General features: G+C 41.0%; 1 protein-coding gene across 1 annotated transcript in view; it reads left to right on the plus strand.

Moving 5' to 3' along the window:
- Window positions 1-24,614, plus strand: part of LOC139766425 (uncharacterized) — a 136,566-nt gene that overhangs the window by 60,328 nt on the left and 51,624 nt on the right. Inside the window, exons 6-7 of the mRNA XM_071695114.1 lie at window positions 5,630-5,822; window positions 20,980-21,154. Of these exons, the coding sequence (XP_071551215.1) occupies window positions 5,630-5,822; window positions 20,980-21,154 (368 nt within the window). The remainder of the gene's footprint in view (window positions 1-5,629; window positions 5,823-20,979; window positions 21,155-24,614) is intronic.

Genomic DNA, 24,614 nt, shown 5'->3' on the forward strand with positions numbered 1-24,614 from the left:
GAGAACAATGGAGGTAAGGGGAGTGGGGGAGGAATGGGATGTATTTAGGGAAGCAGTGATGGCTTGCACAAAAGATGCTTGTGGCATGAGAAGCATGGGAGGTGGGCAGATTAGAAAGGGTAGTGAGTGGTGGGATGAAGAAGTAAGATTATTAGTGAAAGAGAAGAGAGAGGCATTTGGATGATTTTTGCAGGGAAAAAATGCAAATGAGTGGGAGATGTATAAAAGAAAGAGGCAGGAGGTCAAGAGAAAGGTGCAAGAAGTGAAAAAGAGGGCAAATGAGAGTTGGGGTGAGAGAGTATCATTAAATTTTAGGGAGAATAAAAAGATGTTTTGGAAGGAGGTAAATAAAGTGCGTGAGACAAGGGAGCAAATAGGAACATCAGTGAAGGGGGCTAATGGGGAGGTGATAACAAGTAGTGGTGATGTGAGAAGGAGATGGAGTGAGTATTTTGAAGGTTTGTTTAATGTGTTTGATGATAGAGTGGCAGATATAGGGTGCTTTGGTCGAGGTGGTGTGCAAAGTGAGAGGGTTAGGGAAAATGATTTGGTAAACAGAGAAGAAGTAGTAAAAGCTTTGCAGAAGATGAACGCCGGCAAGGCAGTGGATTTGGACGGTATTGCAGTGGAATTTATTAAAAATGGGGGTGACCGTATTGTTGACTGGTTGGTAAGGTTATTTAATGTATGTATGATTCATGGTAAGAGGATAAGAGTGAGTGCTCAAATTACAGAGGTATAAGTTTGTTGAGTATTCCTGGTAAATTATATGGGAGGGTACTGATTGAGAGGGTTAAGGCATGTACAGAGCATCAGACTGGGAAAGAGCAGTGTGGTTTCAGAAGTGGTAGAGGATGTGTGGATCAGGTGTTTGCTTTGAAGAATGTATTTGAGAAATCCTTAGAAAAGCAAATGGATTTGTATATAGCATTTATGGATCTGGAGAAGGCATATGATAGAGTTGATAGTGATGCTCTGTGGAAGGTATTAAGAGTATATGGTGTGGGAGGCAAGTTGTTAGAAGCAGTGAAAAGCTTTTATCGAGGATGTAAGGCATGTGTACCTGTAGGAAGAGAGGAAAGTGATTGGTTATCAGTGAATGTAGGTTAAGAGCAGGGGTGTATGATGTCTCCATGGTTGTTTAATTTGTTTATGGATGGGGTTGTTAGTGAGGTGAATGTAAGAGTTTTGGAAAGAGGGGCAGGTAACCATTCTGTTGTGGATGAGAGAGCTTGGGAAATGAATCAGTTGTTGTTCGCTGATGATACAGTGCTGGTGGCTGATTCATGTGAGAAACTGCAGAAGCTGGTGACTGAGTTTGGTAAAGTGTGTGAAAGAAAAAAGTTGGGAGTAAATGTTAATAAGAGCAAGGTTATTAGGTACAGTAGGGTTGAGGGTCAAGTGAATTGGGAGGTAAGTTTGAATGGAGAAAAACTGGAGGAAGTGAAGTGTTTTAGATATCTGGGAGTGGATTTGGCAGTGGATGGAACCATGGAAGCGGAAGTGAATCATAGGGTGGGGGAGGGGGCGAAAATTCTGGGAGCCTTGAAGAATGTGTGGAAGGCGAGAACATTATTTCGGAAAGCAAAAATGGGTATGTTTGAAGGAATAGTGGTTCCAACAATGTTGTATGGTTGCAAGGCGTGGGCTATGGATAGAGTTGTGCTCAGGGGGTGTGGATGTGCTGGAAATGAGGTGTTTGAGGACAATATGTGGTGTTAGGTGGTTTGATCGAGTAAGTAATGTAAGCGTAAGAGAGATGTGTGGTAATAGAAAGAGTGTGGTTGAGAGAGGAGAAGAGGGTGTATATATATATGTATGCATTGAGATGTATAAGTATGTATATGTGCTGTGTGTGGACATGTATGTATATACATGTGTATGTGGGTGGGTTAGGCCATTCTTTCGTCTGTTTCCTTGCGCTACCTCGCTAACGTGAGAGACAGTGACAAAGCAAAGCAAATAAATAGAAATATATATATGGTTTCAGAAGTGTTAGAGGATGTCCGGATCAGGTGTTTGCCTTGAACAATGTATATATATTTGAGAGGGTGAAGGCATGTACCGAGCATCAGATTTGGGAAGAGCAGTGTAGTTTCAGAAGTAGTAGAGGATGTGTGGATCAGGTGTCTGCTTTGAAGAATATATGTGAGAAATACCTAGAAAAGCAATTGGATTTGTATGTAGCATTTATGGATCTGGAGAAGGCATATGATAGAGTTGACAGAGATTCTCTGTGGAAGGTATTAAGAATATATGGTGTGGGGGCAATTTGTTAGAAGCAGTGAAAAGTTTTTATTGAGGATGTAAGGCATGTGTACGTGTAGGAAGAGAGGAAAGTGATTGGTTCTCAGTGAATGTAGGTTTGCGGCAGGGGTGTGTGATGTCTCCATGGTTGTTTAATTTGTTTATGGATGGGGTTGTTAGGGAGGTAAATGCAAGAGTTTTGGAAAGAGGGGCAAGTATGCAGTCTGTTGTGGATGAGAGAGCTTGGGAAGTGAGTCAGTTGTTGTTCGCTGATGATACAGTGCTGGTGGCTGAGTTGTGTGAGAAACTGCAGAAGCTGGTGACTGAGTTTGGTAAAGTGTGTGAAAGAACAAAGTTGGGAGTAAATATGAATAAGAGCAAGGTTATTAGGTACAGTAGGGTTGAGGGACAAGTCAGTTGGGAGGTAAGTTTGAATGGAGAAAAACTGGAGGAAGTGAAGTGTTTTAGATATCTGGGAGTGGATTTGACAGCGGATGGAACCATGGAAGCGGAAGTGAATCATAGGGTGTGGGGGGGCGAAAGTTCTGGGAGCGTTGAAGAATGTGTGAAAGTCGAGAATATTATCTCAGAAATCAAAAATGGGTATGTTTGAAGGAATAGTGGTTCCAACAATGTTATATGGTTGCGAGGCATGGGCTATGGATATAGTTGTGCGGAGGAGGGTGGATGTGCTGGAAATGAGATGTTTGAGGACAATATGTGGTGTGAGGTGATTTGATCGAGTAAGTAATGTAAGGGTAAGAGAGATGTGTGGAAATAAAAAGAGCGTGGTTGAGAGAGCAGAAGAGGGTGTTTTGAAATGGTTTGGGCACATGTGTTAGATGAGTGAGGAAAGATTGACCAAGAGGATATATGTGTCGGAGGTGGAGGGAACGAGGAGAAGTGGGAGACCAAATTGGAGGTGGAAAGATGGAGTGAAAAAGATTTTAAGTGATCGGGGCCCTGAACATGCAGAAGGGTGAAAGGTGGGCAAGGAATAGAGTGAATTAGATCGAGGTGGTATACCGGGGTAGACGTGCTGTCAGTTGATTGAATCAGGGCATGTAAAGCGTCTGGGGTAAACCATGGAAAGTTGTGTGGGGCCTGGATGTGGAAAGGGACCTGTGGTTTCGGGCATTATTGCATGACGGCTAGAGACTGAGTGGGAACGAAAGGGGCCTTTGTTGTCCTTTCCTAGCGTTACCTTGCACACATGAGGGGGGAAGGGGATGTTATTCCATGTGTGGCGAGGTGGCAATGGGAATGAATAAAGGCAGACAGTGTGAATTTTGTGCATGTGTATGCATGTATATGTATGTGTGTGTATATATATGTGTACATTGAGATGTATGGGTATGTATATTTGCATGTGGGGACGTGTATGTATATACATGTGTATGGGGGTGCGTTGGGCCATTTCTTTCGTCTGTTTCCTTGTGCTACCTCGCAAACGCGGGAGACAGCGACAAAGCAAAATATATATAATATATATATTCATAAACACCCCGATGTATATATATATATATTCATAAACACGCTGATATAATTCTCTGTATTTCTTGCACGCCTTTAACCCTCTTGTATGTTCAGGCCCTAATTGCTCAAAATCTTTTTCACTCCATCCTTTCACTTCCAATTTGGTTTCCTGCTTCTCCTTGTTCCCTCCACCTCTGACACATATATCCTCTGTTAATGTTTCCTCAGTCATTTTCCCCATATGTCCAAACCATTTCAACATGCCCTTCCTATGCTCTCTCATACACATTCTTTTTTTCCACCCATCTCTCTTATCCTTTTATTACTCGATCAAACCAACTCACACCACATATTGTCCTCAGACATTTCATTTCCAACACATCCACCCTCCTCTGTACAACCCTATCTATAGCCCATGCCTTGCAACCATATGGTATTGTTGGAACTACTATTCCTTCAAACATACCCATTCTTGCTTTCTGGGATAATGTTCTCTTTTTCCACACGTTCTTCCTCACTCTCAGAACTTTTACCCCTTCCCCCACACTGTGACACTTCTGCTTCCATGGTTCCTTTTGCTGCCAAATCCATTCCCAGATATTTAAAACACATGACAGCTAGAGACTGAGTGTGAACGAATGTGGCGTTTTATGTATGCTTTCCTGGCACTATCTTGCTGAAGGAGGGGGTAGCAATGGTGTTTCCTGTTTGGTAGGGTAATGCCAGGAATGGATGAAGGCAAAAGGCAAGGAAGTATGAATATGTACATGTGTATATATATGTATATGTCTGTGTATGTATGTGTATGGGTATATGTTTATATGTATATGTTTGTATATGTGTGTGTATGGGCATTTGTGTATATATGCATGTATGTAAGTGGATTGGTCATTCTTTGTCTGTTTCCTGGGGCTTCCTCACTGACACAGGAAACAGTGATCAAGTATAACATATATATCATAGAATAGAAATATATATATCTTAGCCAAGTCAGGTACCCAGTTGATTGACTAACCCGTATCAGGGTTGCCTGCAGACCTACTGCCATGACTTGGATTTGAAACCATGTGCACTTGACCCTGGGTGGCCTGTGAATATGTAATGGTCAAGCACTTTTTTTGTACATATCCTTTCTTGAATTCATTGTTAGCCTTTTGCAAATGTTAAGAAGGGTGAGAGGTATGCATGAGATATAATGAATTGGATCAGTCTGGTAAGTGGCGGGTAATGTATTGTCACTTGGGTTAACTTGGGCTTATGAAGCAGCCAAGGAATAGTCTGGGGCTTGGTTGTGGAAGATAGGATCTAGTTTTATTTCATTATAAATGACAGCTATAAACTGGATGAGTATAGATGAGGGCTTTCTTCATTAGATCCTGTTGCTACTTCACTTAGGCAGGAAAAGCAGTTGTGCATAAAAAGGCTACCTTTTTCAGAGATTTATTCATCAAACACAAAGTAACTTTATGGAGATTTGGAATTTCATGTTACCTTTGAATGTAACTGTTTGTGGGCATGTATTTTGCTTAGGAAAGATGATGGATTATCTGGGGATTAACCCTAAATATGTAATACAAGGAACTTGCTGGTGTACCCATGTGGTACATAAATACTGCAGCGTATATCACAACATGTTTATATTGGTCATACCATACAACTCCTCTATGTTGCATCCTTTGGCATCTTAAAAAACATGCATGTAACCTCACCAGTTCTTTTGGATTGTTATTGATTTTTGGAAATAAGAATGAGGTTTCGTTTTGAAAGCTGAAAATAGCTAATGTTTAATTTTGTTTGACATAAACTCATATTATTTTCTTCATCATATCATTACTTCATTACAAACTCATATTATTTTCTTCATCATATCATTACTTCATCTGATGATTTAAATGATTATATATAGGTGTGGTGTGGATGGCTGCAGCAAATCCTATTTCACACCAAATTCGCTAACATCACATATGCGCAGCCACCATAAGGAGGAAGAGTTACGTTGCCAGTGGACAGGATGTGGGAAGAAATTTGACAAGCCTTGCAGACTTAAAGCACATATGAGAGTACACACGGGTCAGAGACCATTTGTTTGCACATTTGAGGTTAGTTTTACTTTATGTTGTACTCTTACACATACTTTTTCCATTTATCTGTTAAGAACATACTGTAAGTACAAGTGCTCATACTCCTTTTTTTTTCCAGTTTTTAAAGAGCTTCCTTAATTCAATCCGTCCTCTCAAGGCTCAGTTCATCTCGCAACCCTTGAGCTTTAAGAGAATCTGTTGGATCCCTGGGGGTCAGTAACCTCTTAATCTCCTGCCTTATGTCAACCCTATCTATCCACCTATTCTCTTATACCAACTAATGGCTTGACCTGGATCCACCTACTCACCAGTCAGCAGCCTCTAACTTAGCTCTGATTCATCATCCCCTGGCCATTTTTACTGACCTGGCAGAGTATCCATAAACATGTGCAGACATCTCCTTCAGCTTCTTTTTTTTTCTGGCTTCTTCCACTTTATCATGTATTAGTATCTTCATTTGATTTGGCTTGAGTGAGATTTATCATGTACTTGAATTGATTTTTCTTTTTTATGTAAGCTGAGATGACACTGGCAGCTGATGCCCTAATCAAAGCCATCCCATTAACGCTATATTTATATATTTTTTCATACATATTCACTATTTCCTGCATTACTGAGGTATTATTAAGAACAGAGGACTGAGCTTAAGAGGGAAAATCCCCACTTGGCCCCTTTCTCCGTTCCTTCTTTAGGAAAAGTAAAAATTGGAAGGGAGGATTTCCGGCCCCCTGCTCCCTCCCCTTTTAGTTGCCTTTTATGACATGCAAAGAATGCTTAGGAAGTATTCTTTCTCCCCTATCCCCAGGGATAAATGATGATGAAATATATATATTGTTTATTATTATTATTATCATAATCGCATAATCGCTGTGTCCTGTGTTAGTGAGGTAGCGCATGGAAAACAAAGAATGGCCCAACCACCTATATACACATATATACATAAATGCCCATACACGCACATACAAACACATATACACCCCAACGCACACACACACACATACATAGACACATACACATACACACATGTACATATTCATTCTTGCTGCCTTCATCCATTCCATCGCCACCTTGCCACACGTGAAATAGCATACATATATATTTTATTTTATTTATTATACTTAGTCGCTATCTCCTGCGATAGTGAGGTAGTGCAAGGAAACAGACGAAAGAATGGCCCAACCCACCCACATACACATGTATACCCATAAATTTCCACACATGCACATATACATACACAAACATGTACACATATACACATGTACATATTCATACATGCTGCCTTCAGCCATTCCAGCCGCCACCTTACCACACATGAAATGGCACCCCCCTCCCCCTGCGCATGTGCGAGATAGTGCTAGGAAAAGACAACAAAGGCCACATTCGTTCACACTCAGTCTCTAAATGTCATGTGTAATGCACTGAAACCACAGCTCCCTTTCCACATCCAGGTCCCACAAAACTTTCCATGGTTTACTCCGGACGCTTCACATGCCCTGGTTCAGTCCATTGACAGCATGTCGACCCTGGTATACCACATTGTTCTAATTCACTGTATTCCTTGCATGCCTTTCACCCTCCTGTATGTTCTGGCCCTGATCGCTCAAAGTCTTTTTCACTCCATCCTTCCACCTCCAATTTGGTCTCCCACTTCTCTTTGTTCCCTCCACCTCTGACACCTATATCCTCTTGGTCAATCTTTCCTCACTCATTCTCTCCATGTGACCAAACCATTTCAATGAACCCTCTTCTGCTTTCTCCGCCACTTTCTTTTTATTATCACACATCTCTCTTACCCTTTCATTGCTTACTTGATCAAACCACCTCACACTACATATTGTCCTCAAGCACCTCATTTCTAATACATCCACCCTCCTCCGTACAACCCTATCTATAGCCCATGCCTCACAACCATATAACATTGTTGGAACTACTATTCCTTCAAACATACTCATTTTAGCTCTCCGGGATAACGTTCTCGCTTTCACACATTCTTCAACGCTCCCAGAACCTTCGCTTCCTCCCCCACCCTGTGACTCACTTCTGCTTCCATGGTTCCATCTGCTGCCAAATCCATTCCCAGATATCTAAAACACTTCACTTCTATTCTTTTTTTGGCTTTTCTTGGCGCTACCTTGCTGAAGGGGGAATGCTATTTCCTGTGTGGTGGGGTAGTGACGGGAATGGATGAAGGCAAGCAAGTATGAATATCTACATGTGTATATATGTATATGTCTGTGTATGTATATGTATTGTTGACTAGTTGGTAAGGTTATTTAATGTATGTATGACTCATGGTGAGGTGCCTGAGGATTGGCGGAATGCGTGCATAGTGCCATTGTACAAAGGCAAAGGGGATAAGAGTGAGTGCTCAAATTACAGAGGTATAAGTTTGTTGAGTATTCCTGGTAAATTATATGGGAGGGTATTGATTGAGAGGGTGAAGGCATGTACAGAGCATCAGATTGGGGAAGAGCAGTGTGGTTTCAGAAGTGGTAGAGGATGTGTGGATCAGGTGTTTGCTTTGAAGAATGTATGTGAGAAATACTTAGAAAAGCAAAGGGATTTGTATGTAGCATTTATGGATCTGGAGAAGGCATATGATAGAGTTGATAGAGATGCTCTGTGGAAGGTATTAAGAATATATGGTGTGGGAGGCAAGTTGTTACAAGCAGTGAAAAGATTTTATCGAGGATGTAAGGCATGTGTACTTGTAGGAAGAGAGGAAAGTGATTGGTTGTCAGTGAATGTAGGTTTGCGGGAGGGATGTGTGATGTCTTCATGGTTGTTTAATTTGTTTATGGATGGGGTTGTTAGGGAGATGAATGCAAGAGTTTTGGAAAGAGGGGCAAGTATGAAGTCTGTTGTGGATGAGAGAGCTTGGGAAGTGAGTCAGTTGTTGTTCGCTGATGATATAGCGCTGGTGGCTGATTCATGTGAGAAACTGCAGAAGCTGGTGACAGATTACATGTGAGAAACTGCAGAAGCTGGTGACTGAGTTTGGTAAAGTGTGTGAAAGAAGAAAGTTAAGAGTAAATGTGAATAAGAGCAAGGTTATTAGGTACAGTAGGGTTGAGGGTCAAGTCAATTGGGAGGTAAGTTTGAATGGAGAAAAACTGGAGGAAGTAAAGTGTTTTAGATATCTGGGAGTGGATCTGGCAGCGGATGGAACCATGGAAGCGGAAGTGAATCATAGGGTGGGGGAGGGGGCGAAAATCTTGGGAGCCTTGAAGAATGTGTGAAAGTCGAGAACATTATCTCGGAAAGCAAAAATGGGTATGTTTGAAGGAATAGTGGTTCCAACAATGTTGTATGGTTGCGAGGCGTGGGCTATGGATAGAGTTGTGCGCAGGAGGGTGGATGTGCTGGAAATGAGATGTTTGAGGACAATGTGTGGTGTGAGGTGGTTTGATCGAGTAAGTAATGTAAGGGTAAGAGAGATGTGTGGAAATAAAAAGAGCGTGGTTGCGAGAGCAGAAGAGGGTGTTTTGAAATGGTTTGGGCACATGGAGAGAATGAGTGAGGAAAGATTGACCAAGAGGATATATGTGTCGAAGGTGGAGGGAACGAGGAGAAGTGGGAGACCAAATTGGAGGTGGAAAGATGGAGTGAAAAAGATTTTGAGTGATCGGGGCCTGAACATGCAGGAGGGTGAAAGGCGGGCAAGGAATAGAGTGAATTGGATCGATGTGGTATACCGGGGTTGACGTGCTGTCAGTGGATTGAATCAGGGCATGTGAAGCGTCTGGGGTAAACCATGGAAAGTTGTGTGGGGCCTGGATGTGGAAAGGGAGCTGTGGTTTTGGGCATTATGGCATGACAGCTAGAGACTGAGTGTGAACGAATGTGGCCTTTGTTGTCTTTTCCTAGCGTTACCTCGCACACATGAGGGGGGAGGGGATGGTATTCCATGTGTGGCGAGGTGGCGATGGGAATGAATGAAGGCAGATAGTGTGAATTGTGTGCATGGGTATATATGTATGTGTCTGTGTGTGTATATATATGTGTACATTGAGATGTATAGGTATGTATATTTGCGTGTGGGGACGTGTATGTATATACATGTGTATGGGGGTGGGTTGGGCCATTTCTTTCGTCTGTTTCCTTGCGCTGCCTTGCAAACGCGGGAGACAGCGACAAAGCAAAATGATAATAATAATGATAATGATGTATATGTATGTATATGTTGATATGTGTATGTATGTATATGTGCATGTATGGGTGTTTATGTATAGATATATGTATATGAGTTGGGCCATTCTTCGTTTGTTTCCTGGCACTTCCTCGCTGGTGCAGGAAACAGCGAGTAATATAATGAATAATAGAAGTATTTTTTTTCATACATTTTCTTCATTTCCCGTGTTAGTGAGGTAGTATTAAGGACAGAGGACTGAGCTTTAGTGGGAATATCCTCACTTGGCCCCTTCTCTGTTCCTTCTTTTAAAAAATTGAAAAAAAAAGGAGGGGAGGATTTCCAGCCTCCCGCTCCCTCCTTTTTAGTTGTCTTCCATGATACACAGGGAATATGTAGGAAGTTTTCTGGAGGGAGGTGTGATCACTATCTTATTGAGGTGAAGGTGAAGATTTGTTGAGGTTTTCAAAAAAAAAAAGAGAGAATGTTGGGGAGAGTGGTGAGAGTAAGTGAGCTTGGAAAGGAGACTTGTGTGAGGAAGTACCAGGAGAGGTTGAGTGTAGAATGGCAAAAGGTGAGAGCAAATGATGTGAGGGGAGTGGGTGAGGAATGGGATGTATTTAGGGAAGCAGTGATGGGTTGTACAAAAAATGCATGTGGCATGAGAACGGTGGGAGTTGGGCTGATTAGAAAGGGTAGTGAGTAGTGGGATGAAGTAAGGTTGTTAGTGAGAGAAAAGAGAGGCTTTTGGATAATATTTACAGGGAAGTATGGCAAATAACTGGGAGATGTATAAAAGAAAGTGGCAGGAGGTCAAAAGAATGGTGCAAGGGTTGAAAAAAGGGCAGATGAATGTTGGGGTGAGAGAGTTATCATTAAATTTTAGGGAGAATAAGAAAATGTTGTGGAAGGAGGTAGATAGTGTGCATAAGACAAGAGAACAAATGGAAACATCAGAGAAGGGGGCAAGTGGGGAGGTGATAACAGATAGTGATGGAGTGAGTATTTTAAAGTTTTGTTGAATGTGTTTGATGATAGAGTGGCAGATGTAGGATGTTTTGGTTTGGGTGGTGTGTGAAGTGAGAGGATTGGGGAGAAAGGTTTTGTAAAGAGAGGAGGTAGTGAAAGCTTTGTGGAAGATGAAATCTGGCAAGGCAGCGAGTTTGGATAGTATTGCAGTGGAATTTATTGAAAAAGAGGATGTCTGTGTTGTTGATTGGTTGGTTAAGATATTCAATGTATGTATGGACCATGGAGAAATGCCTGAAGATTGGCAGAATGCATGCACAGTGCCATTGTACAACGGCAAAGGGGATAAATGTGAGTGTTCAAACTACAGAGGCATAAGTTTGTTTAGTATTTTTAGGAAATTATATGGGAAGGTATTAATTGAGAGGGTGAATGCATATACAGAGCATCAGATTGGAGAAGAGCAGTATGGCGTCAGAAGTGGTAGAGAATGTGTGGATCAGGTGTTTGCTTTGAAGAATGTATGTGAGAAATACTTAGAAAAACAAATGATTTGTATGTAGCATTTATGGATTGAGAAGGCATATGATAGGGTTAACAGATGGTTTGTGGAAGGTCGTAAGAATATATGGTGTTGGAGGTAAGCTGCTTGAAGTCGTGAGAAGATTTTATCAATGATTGGTTCCCAGTGAAGTTCAGTCTGTGACGGGGTGTGTGATGTCATCTTTGTTGTTTGATTTGCTTATGGTTAGGGAGGTAAACGCAAGGGTTTTGGAGAAACTGGCAAGAATGCAATCTGTTGGGGATGAAAGGGCATGGGAAATGAGTCACTTGTTGTTTGCCAATGATACAGCACTGGTGGCATACTTGAGTAAGAAACTGCAGAAGTTGGTGACTGAGTTTTGAAAAGTGTGTAAAAGGAGAAAGTTGAGAGTAAATGTGAATAAGAGCAAAGTTATAAGGTTCAGTAGGGTTGAGTGACAAGTTAGTTGGGATATAAGTTTGATTGGAGAAATCTTGGAGGAATTGAGGTGTTTTAGATACTTGGAAGTGGACTTCACAGCAAATGGAACCATGGAAGCTGAAATGAGTCATAGGTTGAGGGAGGGGAGTGATAAAGGATGTGTGGAAAGAGAGAACATAATCTTGAAGAGCAAAAATTGGAATATTCTAAGAAATAGTAGTTCCGTTAATATTATATGGTTTCAAAGCATGAGCTATAGCTAGGGTTGTATGGAGGAGGGTGGATGTGTTGGAAATGAAATGTTTGAGGACAATGTATGGTGTGAGATGGTTTGATCGAGTAAGTAATGAAAGAGTAAGAGAGGTGTGTGGTAATAAAAAGAGTGGTAGAGAGAGAAGTGGAGGGTGTGTTGAAATGGTTTGGACATATGGAGAGAATGAGTGAGGAAAGACTGACAAAGGATATATTTGTCAGAGGTGGAGGGAACAAGGAGAAGTGAGAGACCAAATTGGAGGTGGAAGGATGGAGTGTGAAAGATTTTGAGCAATTGGGGCCTGAACATCCAGGATGGTGAAAGGTATGCACGGAATAGAGTGAATTGGAATGATGCGTTGTCCTGAATAATTGTCGATGTGATTGGGCAGATACCTTTCTATTACTTCCTGTATGTATTTTATATTATTTTCTTTGCTTAGGTAATGTGTTGAGCTTAGGTAATGTGTTGAGTATTATTTGTTACATTATTTCCATTATTTACTTAACATTTGAATATGCATATTTTTTCATGTATGCTCACCAGTTGTAAAAAAGGGGCTCCTTTTTCAGTATATTCCTTTCTGAATAGTTTCAGTTTTACATGAGTCATAAAAGTGAAGAATCATAAATCAATATGATGTGGTTTCAGAGTGGTAGAGGATGTGTGGATCAGATGTTTACCTTGAAGAATGTGTGTGAGAAGTGCTTAGTGAGACAGAAGGATTTGATTGTAGCATTTATGGATCTGGAGAAGGCATTGGATAAGGTTGATAGAGATGTTTATGGAAGGTGTTATGAATGTGTGGTATGCTAGGAAGGCTGTTAGAAGCAGTGAGTAGTTTTTGTCCAGGGAGTAAGGTGTGTGTGAGCAAGTTAGTATAGAGGAGGGTGAGTGGTTCACACTTTAGGTGGGTCCTTGGAAGGGGTGTGTGATGTCACCATGATTGTTTAGTCTGTATATGGATGGGTTAGTGAGGGAGGTGATTGTATGGATTGTGTAGAGATAGGTAGGTATGCAGTTTGTTTGGGGATGGAAGGGGGGGGGTTTCTGGGTGGTGAGTTAGTTGTTGTTTGATGACAATATCATGGTGCTAGTGGCAGATTTGAGACAGAAACTGCTGTGGAAGCTGGTGTTTGCATCTGGGAGAGTGGATGAGAGGAGAAAGTTGAGAGGAAATGTGAATTAGAATAAGGTTATTAGGTTTTGTAGTGGAGAAAGATCGTTTAGTTGGAGTGTGAGTTTGAATGGCAAAACTGTGGAGGAATTATAGTGTTTTAGATATCTGGTTCCTTGCAAACGCGGGAGACAGCGACAAAGTATAAAAAAAAAAAAAAGATATCTGGTTGTGGACATGTCAGTGAATGGAATCATGGAAGCTGAATTGAGCCTTGGGGTAGGTGAGGGAGTGAAGGTCCTGGGAGGAATGTGTGGAGAGAGATGTCACTATCTGAGAGGATGAAGTTGGACATGTTTGAGCATATAGTGGTCCCAATGATGTTTCGGGATAATAAGAAACTATACTGGAGGGAGGTGAAAATGATAAGAGGTGGCTGTAAAAGTGGAAATGTTGATGTGAGAGGTAAGGAAGGGGAATTGCTGACTCAAAAGGAGGAAGTGAAAGGAAGATGGAAATAGTATTTTGAAGAACTGATGAATGTTGGAGAAGGGAAGGCAGCAGTTGTTACATGCATGGGTGTGGAGGATGGAAGAGGATACATGTGAAGGGGCCTTTAATAAAAAGGGAGGTAAGAGGGGCAGTAATGAGGCTGAAGGTAGGAAAGGCTTCTGGTATGGATGGGATTACAGCTGAAATGCTGAAGTATGAGGGAGAAAGTGTGATAGAGTGGATTCATATTATATGTAATTTACGTGGAAACAGAAGGTTATGCCTGAGGATTGGGTGAAAGCTATTATCATTCCTTTATTCAAAGGAAAAGGTGCCAAGGGTGTATGTAGTAATTGTAGGGGAATAAGTCTGTTAAGTATACCAAGAAAAGTGTATGCAAGAATTTTAACTGATAGAGTGATGGAAGTGACTGAATGCAGAATAAGTGAAGAGCAAGGGGGTTTTAGGAAAAGTAGGGGATGTGTGGATCAGTAAAGATGACCATGGAAAAGTATCTAGGAAAAGTTCAGAAGTTGTATGCAACTTTTATGGATCTGGAGAAAGCATATGACAGAGTTGAGTGGAATGCTTTGTTGGACATGTTAAGGATATTTGGTATGGGAGGAAAACTGTTGGATGGTGTAAAAGCCTTCTATAGAGGAGAAATTAAGAAGTTTTATGCAACTTTTATGGATCTGGAGAAGGCATATGACACAGTCGAGTGGAATGCTTTGTTGGACATGCTAAGGATATTTGGCATAGGAGGAAAACTGTTGGACGGTGTAAAAGCCTTCTATAGAGGAGCAAATGGGTGTGTAAGAGTGGATGTAGAGCTGAGCGAAAGTTTTGGGATAGATGTAGGTGAGGCAGGGCTGTGTGATGTCACTGTGGCTTTTTGTATATGTATTTAGAGAGTGATAAGAGAGTTAAAAGCAAAACTAGGGAAAAGGGGTGCAGAGATGGATTTTGGTGGTGAGATATGGTGGCTAGTGGCAAGCCTGTTTGTGGATGATACTGTGTTCTTTGCTTAGAGTGAGGAGGAGTTGCAGAAGGTTGTAAGTGTGTTTTATGATGTGTTTAAGCATAGATGCTTGAAGGTAAATGCAAGTAAAAGTAAAGTAATGGTGTTTGAAAGGAGAGTGAAAGTATAGATTTTATAAAACCATACAGAGTGAAAGAAGAAAGTGTACTAAATTGTTCTGTGGATATGGGGGAAAAAGGACTGAAAGATGTAGGGAATTTAAGTATCTGGGAGCTGTCCTGGGTAAGTGTGGTGATATGGAAGGAGAGATAAGGGAGAGAGCAGTACAGGGGAGAAGAGTTGTTGGGTACCTTAATAGAATAATGAAGGGTAGAACTGTAAGTATGGAAGTGAAGAGAGGATTAAGGGGACAGCATAGTCCTCCCAACCTTGACTATGCAACTGAAATATGGACTTGGAATGAGGCACAAAGGTCAAGAATCCAGGCTGTGGAAATGAGGTATTTGAGAAGAGCATGTGGTGTGACACGATGGAATGAAGAAAGAAATGAAAGGGTGTATGAGAGTTGTGGTATGGCTGGGAATGCAGAGGGAGTGAATTGTGGAGTGGTAGAATGGGTGAAACGTAATACTTAAGGTGGTTTGGGCATGTGGAAAAATGCAATACTGGGAGTTTATGAGGATACTGTATGATAGCACAATTAAAGAGGCTAATGTGAGTGGAAGACTACCTATGACATGGGCAAATAGGATGGAGGAATACTGGAGGGAGAGAAGTAGTGGAAGAATGCGTGTAATGTATGCGAGGGAGGCATGTAAGGATACGGATAAGTGGAGAGACTTTTGCCATGGCCACCTCTTTCTGGAAGTTCCCAGAGGGAATGGGTATCAGAGATATAGAAATATAGCTAGATGGATGTGAGACATGGGCTGCTGACAAGAATGTACAGAAGATGAATATGGTGTGAATAAAAGGTTTGAGAACAATATGTGCTGTGAGAAGGGTTTAGCGAGTAAGAAAGGATAGGATAAGAGTTAGGTGTTATAAGAAGATTATGGTTGAGAAAGTTGAAGAAGGATGTGCCGAATTGGTTAGGAGATATAAAGAAACTGAGTGAGATGTTGACAAAGAGTATATAGATGTCATAAGTGGATGGGACAAGGAGAAGTGGGAGACTGAGCTGGAGATGGAAGGATGAAGTAAATAAACTTCTGAGTGTTCAGGGCTTGAATATGCATAAGGGTGTAAGGCATATGCAGAATAGAGAGTGAATTGGAGTGATTTGGTATACAGGGGATGATGTGCTGTTAGGGGACAGAACCAGGGCAAATGAAGTGGAAAGGTATTGGGGGCCTAGTTGTGGATAGGGGCTGTGGTTTTCGGTGCCTTACGCATGACAGTTAGAGAATTGGTGTGAAGGATTTATTATTTATTTTATTTTGCTTTGTTGCTGTCTCCCACGTCAGCGAGGTAGTGCAAGGAAACAGACGAAAGAATGGCCCAACCCATCCACATACACATGTATATACATACACGTCCACAAATGCAAGTATACATTCCTATACATCTCAGTGTATACATATATATACACACACAGACATATACATATATATTATTTATTATATTATTTTGCTTTGTCGCTGTCTCCCGCATTAGCGAGGTAGTGCAAGGAAACAGACGAAAGAAGTGGCCCAACCCACAGACATACGCATGTATATACATACACGTCCACACACGCAGATATACATACCTATACATCTCAACGTATACATATATATACAGACACAAACATATACATATATACACATGTACATAATTCATACTGTCTGCCTTTATTCATTCCCAGCGCCACCCCGCCACACATGCAATAACAACCCACTCCCCCCTCGTGCGCGAGGTAGCGCTAGGAAAAAACAACAAAGGCCACTTTCATTCACACTCAGTCTCTAGCTGTCATGTAATAATGCACCAAAACCACAGCTCCCTTTCCACATCCAGGCTCCACAGAACTTTCCATGGTTTACCCCAGACACTTCACATGCCCTGGTTCAATCCATTGACAGCGCGTTGACCCTGGTATACCACATTGTTTCAATTCACTCTATTCCTTGCATGCCTTTCACCCTCCTGCATGTTCAGGCCCTGATCTTTCAAAATCTTTTTCACTCCATCTTTCCACCTCCAATTTGGTCTCCCACTTCTCCTGGTTCCCTCCACCTCTGACACATATATCCTCCGTCAATCTTTCCTCACTCATTCTCCATGTGACCAAACCATTTCAAAACACCCTCTTCTGCTTTCTCAACCACACTCTTTTTATTACCACACATCTCTCTTACCCTATTATTACTTACTCGATCAAACCACCTCACACCACATATTGTCCTCAAACATCTCATTTCCAGCAATTCCACCCTCCTCCGCACAACTCTATCGTTAGCCCACGCCTCACAACCATATAACATTGTTGGAACCACTATTCCTTCAAACATACCCATTTTTGCTCGCCAAGATAATGCTCTCGACTTCCACACATTCTTCAGCGTTCCCAGAATTTTCGCCTCCTCCCCCAGCTTATGATTCACTTCTGCTTCCATGGTTCCATCCCCTGCCAAATCTACTCCCAGATATCTAAAACACTTCACTTCCTCCAGTTTTTCTCCATTCAAACTTACCTTCCAATTGACTTGTCCCTCAACCCTACTGTACCTAATAACCTTGCTCTTATTCACATTTACTCCCAACTTTGTTCTTTCACACACTTAACCAAACTCAGTCACCAGCTTCTGCAGTTTCTCACCCGAATCAGCCACCAGTGCTGTATCATCAGCGAACAACAACTGACTCACTTCCCAAGCTCTCTCATCCACAACAGACTGCATACTTGCCCCTCTTTCCAATACTCTTGCATTCACCTCCCTAACAACCCCATTCATAAACAAATTAAACAACCATGGAGACACCACACACCCCTGCCGCAAACCTACATTCACTGAGAACCAATCACTTTCCTCTCTTCCTACATGTACACATGCCTTACATCCATGATAAAAACGTTTCACTGCTTCTAACAACTTGCCTCCCACACCATATATTCTTAATACCTTCCACAGAGCATCTCTATCAACTCTATCATATGCCTTCTCCAGATCCATAAATGCTACATACAAATCCATTTGCTTTTTCTAAGTATTTCTCACATACATTCTTTAAAGCAAACACCTGATCCACACATCCTCTACCACTTCTGAAACCACACTGCTCTTCCCCAATCTGATGCTCTGTACATGCCTTCACCCTCTCAATCAAAACCCTTACATATAATTTCCCAGGAATACTCCACAAACTTATACCTCTGTAATTTGAGCACTGACTTTTGTCCCTTTGCCTTTGTACAATGGCACTTTACCAGCATTCCACCAATCCTCAGGCACCTCACCATGAGTCATACATACATTAAATAACCTTACCAACCAGTCAACAATACAGTCATCCCCTTTTTTAATAAATTCCACTGCAATACCATCCCCCACTGCCTTGCCGGCTTTCATCTTCTGCAAACCTTTTACTACCTCTTCTCTGTTTACCAAACCATTCTCCCTAACCCTATCACTTTGCACACCACCTCGACCATAACACCCTATATCTGCCACTCTTATCATCAAACACATTCAACAGACCTTCAAAATACTCACTCCATCTTCTTCTCACATCACCACTACTTGTTATCACCTCCCCATTAGCCCCTTCACTGAAGTTCCCATTTGCTCCCTTGTCTTACGCACTTTATTTATCTCCTTCCAAAACATCTTTTTATTCTCCCTAAAATTTAATGATATTCTCTCACCTCAACTCTCACTTGCCTTCTTTTTCACCTCTTGCACCTTTCTATTGACCTCCTGCCTTATTCTTTTATACATCACCAACTTATTTGCATTATTTCCCTGCAGAAATCGTCCAAATGCCTCTCTCTTCTCTTTCACTAATAATCTTACTTCTTCATCCCACCACTCAGTACCCTTTCTAATCTGCCAACCTCCCACGCTTCTCATGCCACAAGCATCTTTTGTACAATCCATCACTGCTTCCCTAAATACGTCCCATTCCTTCCCCACTCCCCTTACGTCCTTTGTTCTCACCTTTTTCCATTCTTTACTCAGTCTCTCCTGGTACTTCCTCACACAAGTCTCCTTCCCAAACTCACTTACTCTCACCACTCTTTTCACCTCAACATTCTCTTTTCTTTTCTGAAAACCTACAACCTCCTCGAGATAATGATCAGACATCCCTCCAGTTATACCTCTCAGCTTATTAACATCCAAAAGTCTCTCTTTCGCACGCCTATCAATTAACATGTAATCCAATAACGCTCTCTGGCCATTTCTCCTACTTACATACGTATACTTATGTATATCTCTCTTTAAACCAGGTATTCCCAATCACCAGTCCTTTTTCAGCACATAAATCTACAAGCTCTTCACCATTTCCATTTACAACACCTAACACCCCATGTACACCAATTATTCCTTCAACTGCCACATTACTCACCTTTGCATTCAAATCACCCATCACTATAACCCGGTCTTGTGCATCAAAACTACTAATACATTCACTTAGCTGCTCCCAAAACACTTACCTCTCGTGATGTTTCTTCTCATGCCCAGGTGCATATGCACCAATAATCACCCATCTCTCTCCATCCACTTTCAGTTTTACCTATATCAATCTAGAGTTTAGTTTCTTACACTCTATCACATACTCCCACTACTCTTGTTTCAGGAGTAGTGGTACTCCTTCCCTTGCTCTTGTCCTCTCACTAACCCCTGACTTTACTTCCAAGACATTCCCAAACCACTCTTCCCCTTTATCTTTCAGCTTCGTTTCACTCAGAGCCAAAACATCCAGGTTCCTTTCCTCAAACATACTACCTATCTCTCCTTTTTTCTCATCTTGGTTACATCCACACACATTTAGACACCCCAATCTGAGTCTTTGAGGAGGTGAGCATTCTCCGCGTGACTCCTTCTTCTGTTTCCCCTTTTAGAAAGTTAAAATACAAGGAGGGGAGGGTTTCCAGACCCCCGCTCCTGTCCCCTTTAGTCGCCTTCTGCGATGTGAAGGAATGATGCCATTTTCTCATCTGTTCCTGGGGCTACCTATCTATCATGGGAAATTGTGAACAAATATAAAAGAATTAATGCTTGCAACGAAAACTCACAACACAAATAGCAATGGGGTGATATTCCTTAACTTTCCCTCCCGACCTATTTTAACATGTTGCCAATGTAGATATGTTGTGTACTGTTCCCCAGTCTCATTTTTCTCATTAATAGATGGATTACAGATATATTATTGATACATTATTCACTTAAACACTGCTGGAGTACACACACAATCAGTTTGTTTTGATTCATTGTACCCGCAGTCCTGTTGCCTGATTTTCTTTAGTTTCTGATTATATTTAAACAGTAAAGTTACTGTACCACCATTGCACAAAATAAAATATTATTTAGTGCTGTTTATATATTAATGTATGCCACACACTTTTTCATTAATAAACAAATGCTTACAATTGTAAACCTACATGAAAATGAAAATGCTGAACCTCAAGTTACAAACAAGTGCAAATGCTGTAGTGCTTGTCTGTCCAACATGTTTTATGTCTATTTATGCATCCACATTTACTGTGAACAGACAACAGACTCTTGTCCTCCACCTGTTTGGTTTAAGCTAAGCATACAGTATTTGCTTCATTAACGTTTTATAATAACCTTGTTGAAATGAGTAAGAAGTGCCCAGCATGTAGTAATTGTGTAGTAATTGTATGAATCATACAAAAAACTATGCATTGACATAAAGCTGGATGTGTAGATATAATATATTTGTGGATAAAGGTCTGTTGATTTCAGTAAAGTACTTATTTTCTTATGATAATAATCTTTAATGTATTTACATAATAGAACACATAAAGAACAGCAAATGTGAGAAAAGTGTCCAGAAATATTTCCTAATGAGCTTAGTCTCACTTTATGACATTATGTCAAAGTTGACTTTATGTAAAGTACTTCACTCAAAGTAGCACTTTTCTTCAAGAATGCATTTTCTGTGTCAAACAAGGAATCCCTGGATAGATTTGGAAACAAAATAAAGGACAAGGAACTTGCATATATGTATTTTTTACAACATGGCAGGTTGCTCATGTACATCTAGACAGGAGTGATGGGAGTAAGTTAAGATTGCAGTCTTGAAAGATACATTTGTCATTTCAGGGATGTAATTGGTCTTTCCAAAATGCCAGTAAGTTAAGTCGTCATCAGCGAAAACACACCAATGATCGGAAGTTTATGTGTCCCATCTGTCAGAAATCATTTCTCCGGTCAGAACATCTTAAGAGTCACTTGCTCATCCACACAGGGGTTAGGAACTTTCAGTGCCCCATTGAACGTAAGTTGATGTTACAATTGTTTTTCAGAATTCTGTACATACTATAGATTTTTTCACCAGAATTGTGTACATAATTTTTGTGTTATAATTTTATAATTTTTCATTGTCACCATTTGTACTGCCTCCTGTGAATCTAATGTGATATTTTTTTTTTCTATGGTAGCCGAGGTGTCATGGGCAGCTGAATGTTCATGCCATGGTTATCTCATGTATGCTGAAGATGTATATGTATACCCCAGCCTAAGCCGGGTACCCATTTATTGACCAGACTCTAAGGGAGGATGAATAGCTGGATTGGTTGTGGGCCATCTGCTGAACCTAGGATTTGAATCTGGGCAGGGCCAATAATGAACTCTGCTAATAGAGTGCACAGCGTAAACTGAGACAATGTGAATAGGTGTAAATGCTTTAGAGTATTATTTTCAAAGGATGGCATTAGGGAAGCAAAAAACAGAAGTTTGTTGCTGAGTGCCAAATGAATGTGAATTAGTTATGTGTAGAGTATTTTATAACTTTGCATAAAGGAATTCATGTTCCAATACTTGCTATGTTTATGTTAAAACAAGTATCCAAAGAGCAGAAGCTGAAAGCAAGGATAGTAGAATTGATGATTAGCACTTTGTTGTAGGGATGGGTACTGCTTCTTTGGCCAGGATGCTTCATTTTGTGCTGAATGCATAGCATAGGATATCTTGGCTGGGATGGATTCTTATATCCCACATCCTGAATCTATTTGTCCCATTTTTTGTTAGATCACTCCATCTTTCCAGCTATGATGCTTGTATCAGGAACCATGCAGACAAAATCATGAAACTCTTCCCTTCCCCCTGAAACCCACTCTGCTTTCATTTTCTGCTTAGAATCATTGCAAATTTGTTCTTTGTAAAGTAAAGCGCACTTTCTTAAAAAGTGAGATGACTTCTACTGGTATATTTTTTTGGTCCTAAAAATCTCTTAACAACTTTTGTAATTCAACCTATTTTCTCTTTTTCAGCCTGACCAATCTATTGCTAACTCTTCCTCTGATCAAGCCACACTTTTTGGAACCTTATTTTCCTTAAACTCAACTTTGGATGATTCAGCATCTAATCATCTGCCCCATCTCCTCCCACCAAACCTATGCCGTCTCCTATACAGGGGATCCTCGCAGAATAATAGCTCACAGAATGATATTTTGCTAAGGCAACATTGGACAGTTAGGTTAGAAATTTTTAGAATGACACTAAGTTTTCGCATTGCTGATAGAGTTCAAGATTTTTTAATATTCCTTTCAGGTAATAACAGCACAAATGCTTGAAAGAAAAGAAAAATTATAACATATACATTGTTTTTATCCCTGGGGTTAGGGGAGAAAGAATATTTTCCATGTATTCCCTGTGAGTCGTAGAAGGCGACTAAAAGAGGTGGGAGCTGGAAATCCTCCCCTCTGGTTTTTACTTTTCTAAAAGAAGGAACAGAAAATGGGGCCAAGTAAGGATTTTCCCTCTAAAGCTAACTCCTCTGTTCTTGACGCTACCTCACTAACGCAGGAAATGGTGAATATATATAAAAAAAAAAACTTCATGCTTGCTTGCCTTCATCCATGCCCAGCGCTACCCCGCCTCACAGGAAACAGCATCGCTACCCCCCTTCACTTCAGCAGGGTAGCACTAGTAAAACAGACAAAAAAAAAAAGCCACATTCGTTCACACTCAGTTTCTAGCTATCACGTGTAATTCACTGAAATCACAGCTCCCTATCCACATCCAGGCCCCACAGACCTTTCCAAGGTTTACCTCAGACTCTTCACATGCCCTTGTCCAGTCCTTTGACAGCATGTCGACCCTGGTATACCACATCGTTCCAGTTCACTCTATTCCTTGCATGCTTCTCACCCTCCTGTATGTTCAGGCCCCAATCGCTCAAAATCTCTTTCACTCCATCCTTCCATCTCCTATTTGGTCTCCCACTTCTCCTTGTTCCCTCCACCTCTGATGCATATATCCTCTTCAGCAATCTTTCCTCACTCATTCTCTCCATATGTCCAAACATTTCAACCCACCCTCTTCTGCTCTCTCAACAACATACTTTTTATCTCCACACATCTCTCTTACCTTTTTATTAATTACTTGATCAAACCACTTCACACCACATATTGTCCTCAAACATTTCATTTCCAACACATCCACCCTCCTCTGTACAACCCTATCTATAGCCCATGCCTTGCAACCATATAACATTGTTGGAACTACTATTCCTTTCAAACATACCCATTTTTGCACTCCGAGATATTGTTGTCTCCTTTCACACATTCTTCGTTGCTCCCAGGACCTTTGCCCCCTCCCCCATCCTGTGACTCACACGTATATATACTTAAGTGCCCATACACGTATATACATACATATACATATCAACATATACACAGATACAACATATACACAAATACATACATATACATACAAATACTCATTCTCTCCATATTTCTAAACCATTTCAACCCACCCTCTTCTTCTCTCTCAACCACACTTTTTTCATTTCCACACATCTCTCTTGCCTTTTTAGTACTTACTCTATCAAACCACCTCACACCACATATTGTCCTCAAACATTTCATTTCTAACACATTCACCCTCTGTACAATCATATCTATAGCCCATGCATCATGATCATATAATATTGTTGGAACAACTATTCCTCCAAACATACCAATTTTTGCTTTGAGATAATGTTCTCTCCTTTCACACATTCCTCATTGCTCCCAGAACCTTTGCCCCTTTCCCTACCTTGTGACTCTCTTCCACTTCCATTGTGCCATTCACTGCTGAGTCTACTCCCAGATATCTAAAACACTTCACTTCCTCCAATTTTTCTCCATTCAAACTTACATCACAATTAAGTTCTCCCTCAACCCTACTGAATCTAATGACCTTGCTCTTATTCACGTTTATTCTCAACTTTCTCCTTTCATGCACATTTCCGTACTCAGTCACCAATGTCTGCAGTTTCTCACTTGAATCAGCCACCAGTGCTGCATCATCGGTGAACAACAACTGTTTCACTTCCCAGGCCCTTTCATCCCCAACAGATGGCATACTTGCCCCTTTCTTCAAAACTCTTGCATTCACCTTTATAACCTCCCCATCCATAAACAAATTAAACAACCATGGGGACATCACACATCCCTGCTGCAGTCCGACATTCAACTGGAATATGCATTTATTTATATGTTTTATATCATTATTTTTATCCCTGGGGATATGAGAGAAAGAATACTTCCCATGCATTCCTCACGTGTCATAGAAGGCAACTAAAGGGGATGGGAGCGGGGGGCTAGAAATCCTCTCCTCCTTGTATTCTAACTTTCTAAAAGGGCAAACAGAAGAAGGAGTCACGTAGGGAGTGCTCATCCTCCTCGAAGGCTCAGATTGGGGGTGTCTAAATGTGTGTGGATGTAACCAAGATGAGAAAAAAGGAGAGATAG

Source organism: Panulirus ornatus, chromosome 57 (genome assembly GCF_036320965.1).
Source record: "Panulirus ornatus isolate Po-2019 chromosome 57, ASM3632096v1, whole genome shotgun sequence".
NCBI lineage: Eukaryota > Metazoa > Arthropoda > Malacostraca > Decapoda > Palinuridae > Panulirus > Panulirus ornatus.